The sequence below is a fragment of the Mauremys mutica genome, chromosome 1 (genome assembly GCF_020497125.1).
Source record: "Mauremys mutica isolate MM-2020 ecotype Southern chromosome 1, ASM2049712v1, whole genome shotgun sequence".
Taxonomy (NCBI): Eukaryota; Metazoa; Chordata; order Testudines; family Geoemydidae; genus Mauremys; species Mauremys mutica.
This window is the reverse complement of record NC_059072.1, coordinates 29,187,987-29,201,686: the sequence shown is the minus strand read 5'-3', so window position 1 is coordinate 29,201,686 and position 13,700 is coordinate 29,187,987. Positions and strand designations below refer to the sequence as shown.

The 13,700-nt window shown below is 39.6% G+C and overlaps 1 protein-coding gene across 3 annotated transcripts in view; it reads left to right on the top strand.

Annotated features, from left to right (window-relative positions):
- COG5 (component of oligomeric golgi complex 5) overlaps positions 1–13,700 on the top strand; it is a 308,198-nt gene that overhangs the window by 120,571 nt on the left and 173,927 nt on the right. For all 3 annotated transcript variants that reach the window (XM_045030137.1, XM_045030118.1, XM_045030126.1), the window contains one exon: positions 787–917. In XM_045030137.1, the coding sequence (XP_044886072.1) occupies positions 787–917 (131 nt within the window). The remainder of the gene's footprint in view (positions 1–786; positions 918–13,700) is intronic.

Genomic DNA, 13,700 nt, shown 5'->3' with positions numbered 1-13,700 from the left:
TCATCTGTAGTATGCACCCATACCACAGAGCAACTGGCAGTGATCAGTTATCATCTGCTGAAGTACTGGTGAACAGGAAGAAACAATTTTCACACACCAAATGGAAAACTCATAATGGCCTAATCTGGAAGGAAAGTGTAAAATTAGGACTTGATGATACAATGTTTGCTTTTGTTGTCTCCCTGGGATTCTTTTTTGAAAGTACTCAAAGGGAACTAGAACAGACAAATAAAAATGCCCTGTATCTGCTGAGAGGATCAAGGTCAGGCCTCTGGATAAGTTAGCTAGAAGAGAATAGAAATATGGAAATACATTATTTGGGTGAGACATTTTTTCAAATGCGATTAGAAAGAAGGAAACCGTGGATATAGGGATGACTTTAGTAACACTAATTTTATTTTTCAACAGATAAACACTCTTGTAATATTGAAAAGAGATTTTACCATCCTTCCTCTTTGATTTAAAAATAGATTTTTCTGTCATCTTTGACATATAGGCTGCAAACTAAATCATGATTTCTGCACTTTAATTATAACACCCACATATTTGGAAATGTCTGGGTTTACAGGAAAGCTATGAAATGAGTGCAGTGAATTTACTGTAGTAATGCTCACTTCTTGAATAATTTTCCTTTGATTTTTCAGTTTGTTTAATACAATAAATTATTTGAATACATGCTACATCAAGTACCGTATGAAAATGTCAGAAATACCTGTATGTTGTAAAAGTTTCATGATCAAATATGTCAGAATTTTTAATTTTACCTAAATTCTGTTGCTTTTATAGATTATCTTTCGCAAGGGATAGACCTCTCTGGAATAGAAGTAATTGAAAATGACCTGCTTTTTATTGCAAGAGCTCGACTTGAGGTTGAAAATCAGGCTAAACGCTTACTTGAGCAAGGAGTAGAGACTCAGGTAAAATACATTTTTTTTTCAAAAGCAAAGATAAATATGGAACTTTGAAGCTAATTATTCAGTTTACTATAAGATAAACTGAGGGACCAAACCTGAAAAATCTTACTCATCTGAGCAATTGTTACTCACATAAGGACTCTCACAGAAGCTAATGAGGCTAATTGCAATAATAAGTTTACTCACAAAAATAAGATTTTGCAGAACAAGGGCCTGAAAACTTGAGAAAAATTAAGTGTATTTTATAGACCATAAAATAACAAACTTCTTTTTGTGGTAAGGGGATTGTTTGTTAATTGAAAATATTTTGTATGAACATAATGCTCTGTGCTTTATATTTAAGGTTACTGAGCATTACAAATGAATTTGAAAAATGTATTTCCTGAGAATTGCAAAGAATCTGCTGCCATTTAGCTGTGCTTTGGTGTAATGAACTGATTCAGAAGTTTTCTCACCTTAAACTTTGAGATAAAAATCTACTTTAAGGAACATCAGAATGAATGTGCATAATTATATTCATTTATACTAAATCTTATTACCTGCAATTTAAAGGGCCTGAATAAATGTATTATTATATAACTATTTACAATACCGTCTATGCTTTTTTCTGCATTTTTCTATTTTCTGTCTTAGTATTTTTAAAATAAATTTACATTTTTATAATTAAAATAACCCTTTATTTTAATTTAAAGCCCCTTCATTATTGTAAGTGGAATGTTGGTCTAATATAGTTCTGTAGTCAGTTGGAATTCTATGGGAAACAAAGTCAGAATATTAGAAAAAGACATTTGTATGCTCTTTTTCACAAAATTTTCTAGTCATGTTAAAAAATTAGGAATGTGATTGTAAGTAAAAACATTAAAATAGCATGAATGTTCCCTACATTTTCAGTGACATTTAAGGGTTAAAGACTTGATTTAAGCTTAATCGCTTTGAAGATATAAAGTGAAGGAATTCTATTGAAAATTAATAGGAAAAAGTGAAAAAAAAACCAGAGACCATCAGTTATATGCAATACTCGCTTACCATATTTGTTTGTACTAGATAATGGAGTGCTAAAAAAAGACCAGCCTGTCTCATACTTATACTTACACTGAGATTTCTTGCCTGCTTAAGGCCAGTCTATGGTAGGTTTTGAAGTTGACACAGCAGCAAAATGAGAGCATGGAATTAAGCAGCAGGCTGCATCTTTTTTAAACTTTAAAACAGGGATGAGTTCTATCTGCCCATTGCCTCTGCTCTCCTATGCCAGGCATTTAATTGTTTCCAATGTGGGGGTTGTAGGGCTTCTTACCCTATAACCTGTTAACCAGTGCCAGGGTTACAGGGCTCGTTACTATATAACCCATAATGCAGAGTGGCTCTCCTCAGTTTATCCTGCAGGACTCAGCTCTCTCTGAGTCTTAGCAGAACTGTGACTTTCATCAGTATGGCTTTCCTAGTGTGTATTACACTAGTGCAAAAAACCTATTGAAAACAATACCTAAGAGGAAGTAGGCAGTAATTTTTTATTGTAAATAGGGCTATCCAGCAAATTAAAAAAATTGCGCAATTAAACAATAATAGGATGCCATTTATTTAAATATTTTTGGATGTTTTCTACATTTTCAAATGTATTCATTTCAATTACAACACAGAATACAAAGTGTACAGTGCTCACTTTATTTTTTATTACAAATATTTGCACTGTAAAAAAGACAAAAGAAATAGCATTTTTCAATTTACCTAATACAAGTACTGAAGTGCAATCTCTTTGTCATGAAAGTTGAACACTTACAAATATAGAATTATGTACAAAAAATAACTGCATTCAAAAACAAAACCAGTAAAACTTTAAAACCTACAAGTCCACTCAGTCCTATTTCTTGTTCAGCCAATCACTCAGACAAATGAGTTTGTTGACATTTGCAGGAGATAGTGCTGCCCACTTCCTGTTTACAATGTCACCTGAAAGTGAGAACAGGTGTTTGTATGGCACTTTTGTAGCCGGCATTGCAAGGTATTTATGTGCCAGATATGCTAAACATTCATATGCCCCTTTGTGCTTCAGCCACCATTCCAGAGGACGTGCTTCCATGCTGATGACACTCATTAAAAATAATGCATTAATTAAATTTGTGACTGAACTCCTTTGGGGAGAATAGTATGTCTCCTGCTCTGTTTTACCCGCATTCTGCCATATATTTCATGTTATAGCAGTCTCAGCTGATGACCCAGCATGTTGTTCATACCAATGTGAAATTTCTAAAAATAACTACAGCACTCGACCCAAGATTTAAGAATCTGAAGTGCCTTCCAAAATCTGATTGGAACGGGGTGTGGAGTATGCTTTCTGAAAACTTAAAAGAGCAACACTTAAAAGAGCGGAAACTACAGAACCCAAACCACCAAAAAAGAAATTCAACCTTCTGCTGGTGTTATCTGACTCAGAGGATGAAAATGAACATGCATAGTCCTTATGGCATTGGATCATTATCGAGCAGAACCCATCATTAGCATGTACGCATTGTCCTCTGGAATGGTGATTGACGCATGAAGGGACATATGAACCTTTAGCACATCTGGCATATAAATATCTTGCAACTCTGGCTACAACAGTGCCATGCCAATGCTTGTTCTCACTGTCGGCTGACATTGTAAACAAGAAGCGGGCAGCATTATCTCCTGCAAATGTAAACAAACTTGTTTACCTGAGTGATTGTCTGAACAAGAAGTAGTACTGAGTGGACTTGTAAGCTCTACAGTTTTACGTTGTTTTGTTTTCGAGTGCAGTTATGTAACAAAAAAAAATCTACATTTGTAAGTTGCACTATAGTACTTGTATGAAGTGAATGATAAAATACTATTTCTTTTGTTTATCGTTTTTACAGTGCAAATATTTATAATAAATAATATAAAATGAGCACTGTACAGTTTGTATTCTGTATTGCAATTGAAATAAATATATTTGAAAATGTAGAAAAACATCCAAAATATTTAATAAATTTCAATTGGTATTCTATTATTTAAGAGTGCGATTAAAGTGTGATTAATTGCAATAAATTTTTTTGAGTTATCTGTGATTAATTGACAGCCTTAGTTGTAAATATAACAAAAAGATCTTTAAGATTAGTGTTTACTCCTTTCAGTTTAGGTTCTTTTCACATTGTCAGATTTGACCTTGTCTGACAATATTTTATTCATATTAAATACTAACACAGGGCTGACAAACCCCAGGAAAATTAATCTCACTTCATTTGAAGAATTGATAGTTTTATTAGACGTTTCAGACTGTATCAGGATAATCAAGAGATTATTAGAGTAGATGCCTGTTGTGCTTTAGTGAGTGACCAGTTTCCAATCAAATTGGGGATTGTTTGGAAGAACTTTATTAGTGCTTAATTGTATCAGAAGAAAAAGAAAGATGAAACTGTCATGATGAAATGTTGCTTGGTTTGCTTCACTGATTTCTTGATTAAGAGAATAATGTGCCTTAGAGACTGTGCTTCCTTCCATTGTCCTGAGAAATATAGAATTACAGAGATGAACAGCAGATACTATGTCTTTGTTTAGAACTTTTTATCGTTCTAGTTGTATGTATTTATGTGACAGATATACTTACTTTTCTTACATTTCAAGGCTGGATGTTGACCATAAGAGAGTTGGGATTCTCCCTACTTCTTTCTTTTGTGTTTTGTGTAAGAGAAGCCATGAAATAGCTCAACTTCCTAGTTAATCCTTTCTGAGCAGGCATGCCTCTGTGCAGCTGAGGATAGTGCATTTGTAGTTTCTGATGTGATAACTTCGGAATAATTTGGATGTGTATATATACATTCTGTAGTTGAGGTTTGTGGTTTTATGTCCTGAATTTCTCTTTAAATAGTAAACACTCTAGATTATGTTCCTACTACATTAAACAGATGTTTTTTGTCTTAGCAACCATCATGATTCATGTCTGTGTGAGTTGAGTTTATAGCCCTTTGTATTTTCAGTTAGTTGATTTTGAATGTTGTTCTGTTCTCAAGACCAGGTGGCAAGTATTGAATGTATCTTTAGCATACTATGCCAAAGTATCTAGTCATATTATGAAAACCTTTGCAGAAGTTATTTACAAGTGGTATTTCCTGAACAGTTTATTTCTGAGTATTCTTGCAACCACCTTGAGGGAGAAGGGAATTTAACTATAAGGTTTTAAAAAGCTAGCTAGATAATGTCTATAATGAGATGTGCTTCGTTACAATTGTATGTAATGTTGGGCTGGAAACTTAAAGAACATAAATCACAAGATGAATACAAGGAGACTTAATTACATGTCTGTTACTGTATTTTACATACGCTAAAGCTTATTCACATTGACTGAGGCAAAGAAGGCAAAATTATTAAGTAGATATGCAGATGTGTGTTTATTATTCAAAAGTTATACTATTGTACATCTGAAAGGTTTGAGATTATACAAATTAATATGCAAAGAACATTTTATATTTCTAATTTGTATTCTACATGCTATTTTGAAAAAAGGTTTGTGCTTCTGTTGATCTGGGTTGATACTGTGGACAGAATTGGAATTAATGATGGTGTGAGACAAAATTATTTTTCTGTTTCTCACAATATACTGTACATGGAAATGATTAAAAATTGCTTGTTAAATCATCCATCAATAACGTGGTGATAAGGCATTCTGTTGAATGCCATCTGCATTGTAAACATCTCCTGTTCTATGTGTCCAACTAACAACTAAAGATCCATGGGAATTAGAACTGAATCTTGTATTCTCAGTTCATTATACAATTTGCATTTTGAAGTCAAATCAGAAGACAGTTTGAAATTTACAAAACAAAAAGTATTTAATTTATTTTAAGGAAGTGATAAAAAAGGAAGATATAATTCCACTCTTCAAACATTTATAAAAATACACACAGGATTTGATCAGATGTTTTGATACAGGTTGATGAGCTATCATTTCTCAGGATCTTAATACAGACATATAGTATTTTGAGATTATTCTGAGAATAATTCTGAGTGGTGTTTGAAATAGAAATCTCTAGATTTTTTCCCCTCCTTTTGAAAGGAACGCAGTTGTGATTGGTAAGACCAGAATTTGACTATATATGTTTTTATGTATATGCTTGCAAAGTCCATGCATCTCCTTTATAAGCTAAATACTCAATGCTCTTTTTTTTTTAATATAAACAATCCAGGTTTTATAGATTCCAAGGCCAGAAGGGGTGAGAGTGATCATCTAGTCTGACCTCCTGTGTAACATAGGCCATAGAACTTCCCCAAAATAATTCCTAGAACACATAATTTAGGAAAAAGATCCAATCTTGATTTCAAAATTGTCAGTGATGGAGAATTCTCCACAACCCTTGGTAAATTGTTCGTCTGGTTAGTTACTCTCACTGTTAAAAATGTACGCCTTATTTCCAGTCTGAATTTGTGTAGCTTTACGTTCCAGCCATTGTATCATGATTGAAGAGCCAATTATTAAATATTTGTTCCCCATGTAGGTACTTATAGACTGTAATCAAGTCACTCCTTAACCTTCTCTTTGTTAAACTAAGTAGATTGAGTCTGTCCTATAAATCATGTTTTCTAATCCTTTAATCGTTCTTGCAGCTCTTCTCTGAACCCTCTCGAGTTTATCAACATCCTTCTTCTGATGAGCCCTCTTACAGTAGTTCATCAGTATGCATCTGAAAATGGGGTAAGGGGGAGTAAAAAAATTATAACTACGAGAAACACATAGGTGTCACCTTTTTAAGCAAAAGAATTGAGCTACCAAAAATTCACCACTTGTCTCCTAGAATTGTACTATTCTCCATGTAATGCTACCCTGACTTATGATGACTGTCAACCATGACATGAGGCACAGTGCTAACAAGGTGAAACTTCTCCTTCTAACATTTCAGCAACTATCTGTCCAGTGAAGAAATTGCTGCTATTATCTTTAATCATTTAGATAATCCCTACTACCTGTGACAAGATAGAGATCTCAACTGGCAGCAGGGCTTGACAAATTCATTCACTTCTTGCTAGGGTCGAGCGGGATGTTTTCCCAATCTTCTCTCTGTCTAACCTAATCTTATTTTGATGCTCACATCACCATTGTATCTGAGCACCTCCCAAGAGTAGGATTAATAGCAATGATACCTCTCTCTTCTGTGGCTAATGTGGGAGCATAAGCTATCAACTTCTTCAGAATTTAAGCTATTCCTCCGTGGCCATGAAGATGACCTTAGAGATGTGACTTGAATATAAAGTAATGTACTGTTAGTCTTCTTGAGTTTGCAGACAGATACCTCCACTGCCTCTGCCACTTCTTGTAGATCTTCCAATCAACAGCAGACTGAAATTTACCAGACTGATCAATTTCACTGCAGCTGTTCTATGGAAACCTGAGCAGTAGTGAACCTATCAAGAATAATATCAAATTCCTGCTATTGATAATATTTCTTGGGAAAGCGATGAGCCAAAGGACCCAAAAATAGTGGATGCTAAGAAGGATTGGGTAGTGGAAAACTTTAAACCTTCTCCTTTCCTTTTGTTGCAGTAGCCAGGGGACTAAGGGGAGCAGCAAAGATAAGCATCCAGAAAGCTCATGGAGAAAAGTAGATAACTGAGCATCCCCCCTCACAGCAGCCAGGAGGTTCTGAAGGGAAAAAAAAAAGCTCCTTCTTTTCTGTAGTTATGGGAGGGAAGATGGAGTTTTCAATTTATCTGAAATCTCTGAAAAAGGAGGCTTATTTTAAAATTGGAACTCCAAAGCTGGGTCCATGGCAAGCACCATCTTCCTTCCCAGCAGGTGAAGGTCGCAGAGGAGCTAGGCTTCTACCATGGGGTTGCTCCAAGATCTGAGTCCGAATTCCCTCTGAGAGCTCATTCCACAGCCTGATCTCCTCGGGGGGATATTTTTTTCCAGGAGAAAAAAATAGACCCTGGCAGTACCCTGCATGAGGGGGCTCTTGGCATAGCGAAGTAATTGCCCACAGTTGTCCCCTGAGTCCTCTCTGAAGGGTAAAAATGGAGCCACTCAATCCTTGCTAAGAGTCACAAAGACAAGCAAACCTCACAAACAGTGACATCAAAGACTACTGTCAGATCTTAAGAAATTGTCCTGCACACTTTGTCATCCTCTGACAGAGGGAGATCACAGTTAAATTTTATCAGTGCAGTTTCTATCCCATACTCAGGCCTTACTGACCTATATCAAAGGAATGTGAGGATTCAAGAGCCTCCCTTGCTGCCCTGTCAAAGCCTTTTCAATGGCCTTTTCCCAGAAACGGATGTTTGGAAACAGGTTGAAAATTAGCAAAATTGTAAGCATCAAGGATTGGCTTCTTCAGCAGTGATCTCCCAACAGCTTTCTGGTGTTCTGATACCCTGTCATTCCTGAAGGGAAACATCAGCAATCTGTATCAATAATGGATATTGGTCCAACTTTCAGGTTGTGGCCTGACGCATCCCCAGCACATCCAAGGCCAGTGAGACACACTGAACGTTAGTGAGTAAAGCCTGGAATTGTCTGCATGAGATACTGTTCTTTTTACACGGCAGTATATTTCTCAATGGGGATCTGAATAATTTCAGTAACATGAAAATTCTTCATAGTGAAAAACTCTACTCTGTACCAGCAGGGCCGCCCAGCGGGGGGGGGCAAAGGGGGCAATTTGCCCCGGGCCCCGGGCTCCGCAGGGGCCCCCAAGAGAAGAGCGGAGGCTCCCGCCTCCGCCCCGCTCCTGGAGCCTCAGCGCATCAAGCGCTGAGTCTCCGCCGGGGCCCCTGAGCCCCGCCCCGATCCGAGCCGCGTGGTGAGGGGGCGGGGCTGGGAGCTCCAACGGGGCCTGAGCCCCGCTCCGCTCAGAGCGCCGTGGGGAGGGGGCGGGGCAGCTGCCTCCGCTCGGCGTGGAGCTCACAGCCCTGCCCCCTCACCACGCGGCTCTGAGCGGGACGGAGCTCAGGCCCTGCCGGCGACGCGCTCGGTAAGAGGCCGAGGCCAGGGCTGGGGAGAACCGGGGGCCGGGGCCGGGGGGGGGAGAAGCGGCGGCCGGGGACGGGCGAAGCGGGACCCGGGGCCGGGCGGGGAGGGAGAAGCGGGACCTGCCACCGCCGCCGAAGCGCAGCCCGGTCTTCGGTGGCGGGGGGCCCCTTCTGTTCTGGGACCCGCCGCCGAAGTGCCCCGAAGGCCCGCGGCGGGGACCCCCCCCGCCACCGAATTACCGCCGAAGACCGGGCGGCGGGTCCCGCTTCGGCGGTAATTCGGCGGCGGGGGGCTCCCGCCGCGGGTCTTCGGGGCACTTTGGCGGCGGGTCCCGGAACGGAAGGGCCCCCCGCCGCCGAAGACCCCGGGCCTCCGGAATCCTCTGGGCGGCCCTGTGTACCAGCTAGGATTAACCAAATTGTGAACTTTCTGGAATAGTTTGCTGTGTATAGTATTGTGGATGTTATAATGGAGGTGAAGAAACCTTTTCTTTCCTGTAGCATAAGATTTCAAAAGTTTTAATGCTGCCATTGGTCAGGCTCAGCATGAGACTTTCACCACTGTCACTCTTGCTCTTTCTGCTCTCAGTTCATCTAAAGTCAACTATGTTGACCTGCGAGGATGTTGCCAATGGACAGGGCGCTGTCATAGACAAAAAGATAGACAAAAGATCATTATAAATGGCTACCAAGCCATTGATAGAGTGGTTGCTTGGTTAAACAATATTCTTTCTCACGACTGCCTGCAAACACATTGATTCCACTGACATACAAGGGCAGCCCACCAGAAACCATATAAATACACTTGAGTTTTGAATTGAAGGAGTCAGTGATTAGTCTGTGACAAAAGTATAACTTCCACCTGCTGAACTTTGAGTCCTGAAACAAATTTCAGATCCAGAGTGGGCCCAGTTCTGTGTGTCCCCTACCAACCTGATATAGTCTCATGATTGTCATGGCTGAAATTCTAAATTGATCCAGAAGAATAATCAATTATGTAGACATTGAAATGATTCATATTAGGGTTGCAGGATTGGGCCGTAAAATGGCACTAGAGCTTGACTGAGCAACTTTCTACCTGGGTGGTCCTCTGCGTCCTTCACAACTTCAGTTTGCAAAATAAACCATGCCAGGGCCATCTGATAATGACATTTAGCTCTTTCATAGTGCCTTTGATTTGAGGAACTCCAGATGCTTTACAAGCAGTGAATAATCATATGAGTCAGAGAATTAGTAGTAGTAGTATCATCTCTATATTGTTTGTTTGTTTGTTTGTTTTTACCATTGGAAAACTGAGGTACCAAGAAGTCAGGTGACTTGCCCAAGTCAAACAAAAAGCATGAGGTAGAGCTTTGAAGGGAACTCAGGATTTCTGACTCTTACTCCTGCACCTTAACCATAAGGTTATCTTTCCTGTCTTGTGTTGGGTAATATAAATATAGTTTTGTCCTTGACCATGACCATGACTTCCTGATTTGTTTTATGATCCCATTCAAGTATGTCCATGTGTCCTTCTGGAAAAAAACTTTTTGCAATTTTTCCTTTTTGGTCAGCTTATTAGTTTAGACTTTCTGTAGACAGAAGAGATGCTTCACGACCCTGCACACATTAGGTTCTTTGGGACTGTCAACAATATTAGTAAAACTCTTAAGAGTGGGAGGCAAACCTTCATTAGCAGAGGTCTTGGGACTCTGGAATTTCCTTTTATAGGAGTGAAGAATGACAGTACATCTTAAGGAAAAATTATTTTGTAGTTAAGACCCTAGACTGAGATGCAGACAAACTATTCTTGGGTTCTTGGTTCTGTTCTTGCTCTGAAACAGATCATGTGAGACCTTGGGGATATTATATAAAGTGTCTATGCTTCAGTCCCTGCTCTATAAGAGGGAGATAATAGTATTTTCCTACCTCACATGGGTGCTGTGAAAATAAATCCATTGATATTTGTGAGGCATTCAGATACTGGTGATCATGTTAGAGAATCCAATAAATAAATGTAAAATAAATAACTACTTTCTGATCTAAATGAATGTAAATTACACCACTGTAGCTTTTCATAATAATGATTAAGAGATGTTTTTTCTAAAAAAAAACAAAACCAAAAACCACCCTCTGCCAACTACACCCAAACAAATTAAGGAAGAAAGGGAAGAAAACCCACAAAAAAGAGGAATTCTTTACTCTATTCCTCTTTTTACTTCTGGGGGAATATGGTGCCAAAAATTCAAAATTCTGCACCAAATTTTTTTTCAAAATTGTGCAATTAAAATTTGCAGAAAATGCAATATAATCACACAAGTTTCAATTGTTTTGGTAAGTTATTTAAACTACAATATAGAAAAAAACACAATAGCTATTCAGCATTTCCTAAACACGTGAAAATTAAGTTACAAATGTTTGGTAACTAATACCCTGCATTCCAGTTATAATCCTGGATTTTCATTTGACTACATTAAAGAACACCAAACAGCCCCCACCCCCCCCAAAAAAATCAACAAAAAACCAAAGAATGTCATTTTAAATTGCTCAGACTTTCACACATGAAAGTCATACAATTTTGCTAATCATTGTTATGGTCGTGGCTGGGTACTTTGGGAAGTGCTTGGTTCTGATTGTCCTGACATTTTATTGACTGGTAAATGTTTTATTTGCTCTAAAAGTATTTTATTGGCTAAGTAAAATAAATCCTGCACTGTAATCTAACCCAATTGTGCCACTTTGGCACAGGAAAAAAGTGAGAGAGAACATGAGATCTTCCTAGCTGATTCCCATGCTGTCATTTATAAGGCTTTACATCACTCTGGCAATGTAGAGGCCTTAAAACTTTTACAGGTTTTATGCTTCTGGGGGAATTGACTGAGAATGGGAACAGCTAACTAACAATAGGAATATTAACAATGTTATACACAGGCAGTCTGCTACATTTCTGCCTCAGGGAATGAGATCAATTAACCATCAATAGCAACATTAACAAAGGCTATATCTACACTACCAATTTTTATCTACAAAAGTGATGGTGACACACAAGTTTGTATAATAAAAATTGGAATCTCATGTTTACACTTACTCCCTCTATCGGTAGATTGCGTCCACAGTGGGGGCACCGTCATTGACAACATGAGTATTGCAATGTGGGTACCTATCCCACAGCCTAGCTCCACACCTTCCGTCGGTAGGTGTTTGGGAAGGCGGAGCAGATCGCGGTACATCTTGGGACCTGGCTAACTGTCCCATGATGCATTGCTTTGTCTCTCAACAGTCCACGGGCTTCCAGCTTTGTTTTGTGGCATTTTTGTAATGGCCATTGTCTGCTGTGCACCCCGGTACCTTTGTGGGAAGGGATGGATCCTGCACTGCTCTCCTATGCTCTGTTAACTGCAATGAAGACATTGTGGATGGCAGTGCAGTTAATCATCAAGTTCCTAACTGAAGAAGACTCCCAGTTGCCTGACATGCTGTGTGATATGGATAGGAGCAACTTTAGATTGCTTTTGGCATTCACAGAGCAGCTGCATAGGGTAGACCATCGCTTTTGGGCTCAGGAAACAAGCACTGAATGGTGGGATCGTATTGTCATGCAGGTGTGGGATGAAGAGCAGTGGCTACAGAACTTTCGGATATGGAAAGCCATCTTCCTGGAACTGCATGCGGAGCTTGCCCCAGACCTTGTGGCTCAAGGACACCAGAATGAGAGCTGCCCAATTGGTACAGAAGCGTGTGTCAATCGCTGGCGGAAGCTGGCAGTTCCAGACTGCTGCCAGTTGGTTGCGAATCAATTTGGAGTTGGGAAGTCGACCATTGGAGCTATGTTAATGCAAGTGTGCAGGGCAATTAATCACATCCTGCTATGAAGGACCATGACTCTGGGAAATGGGGGTAAAATAATGGACAGCTTTGCAGAAATGGGTTTCCCTAACTGAAGAGGCAATAGATGGCACATACATTCCAATTTTGGCACCAGAATGACCTTGTGACAGAGTATATCAGTAGGGTGGGGTACTTCTCCATGGTGTTGCAGGCACTTGTGGATCACTGTGGGCATTTCACTGACATCATTGTGGGGTGTTTTGGGAAGGTGCATGACGGATGTATCTTCAGGAGCACTAGGCTGTATAGCAAGCTACAAGCGGGGACTTTCTTTCCAGACCAGAAGATTACAGTGGGAGATGTTGAAATGCCTATAGTGATCCTGGGCGTAATGCTGACAGCTGTGGCTCATGAAACCTTACACGGGAAATGTGGATAGCTGTAATGAGTGGTTCAACAACAGGCTGAGTAGGTGCTGGATGACTGTGGAATGTGCCTTTGGCACATTAAAGGCATTCTGGTGTTGCCTTTATGTCAGGCTAGACCTTTAATGAAGATAATATTCCCATGGTCATAGCTGCATGGTGTAAATTGCATAATCTCTGTGATGCTAAGGGTGAAAGGTTTGCTTAGGGGTGGACTGCTGAGGCAGACTACTTGACCACTGATTTTGAGCAGCCAGATACCAGGGCTGTCAGAGGATCCCAGAGGGGGCAATTTGAATCATAGAGGCTCTGAAGCAGCACTGCAGTACGTCTTGGAACATGTCTTCTTTGCTGCGTCTTCGGCGCTTTCTTATCTGGCAGAGATGCTTGGCAAGGGTGCGTGGGGTGTTCCTGAAGGCCACATCTGCTGAAGCACAGGGGGCAATGTACAGGAGCAGGATTGCACAGGAGCAGGATTGTTAAATTCACGCACAGCATTGTAACATTTCAGTTAAATATACCTTTTGCAACATTGAAATCACTTTCTCACTGACCCTAGCCAGGCACACATCTCCACAAACAGTCAAAGCATGGTGAG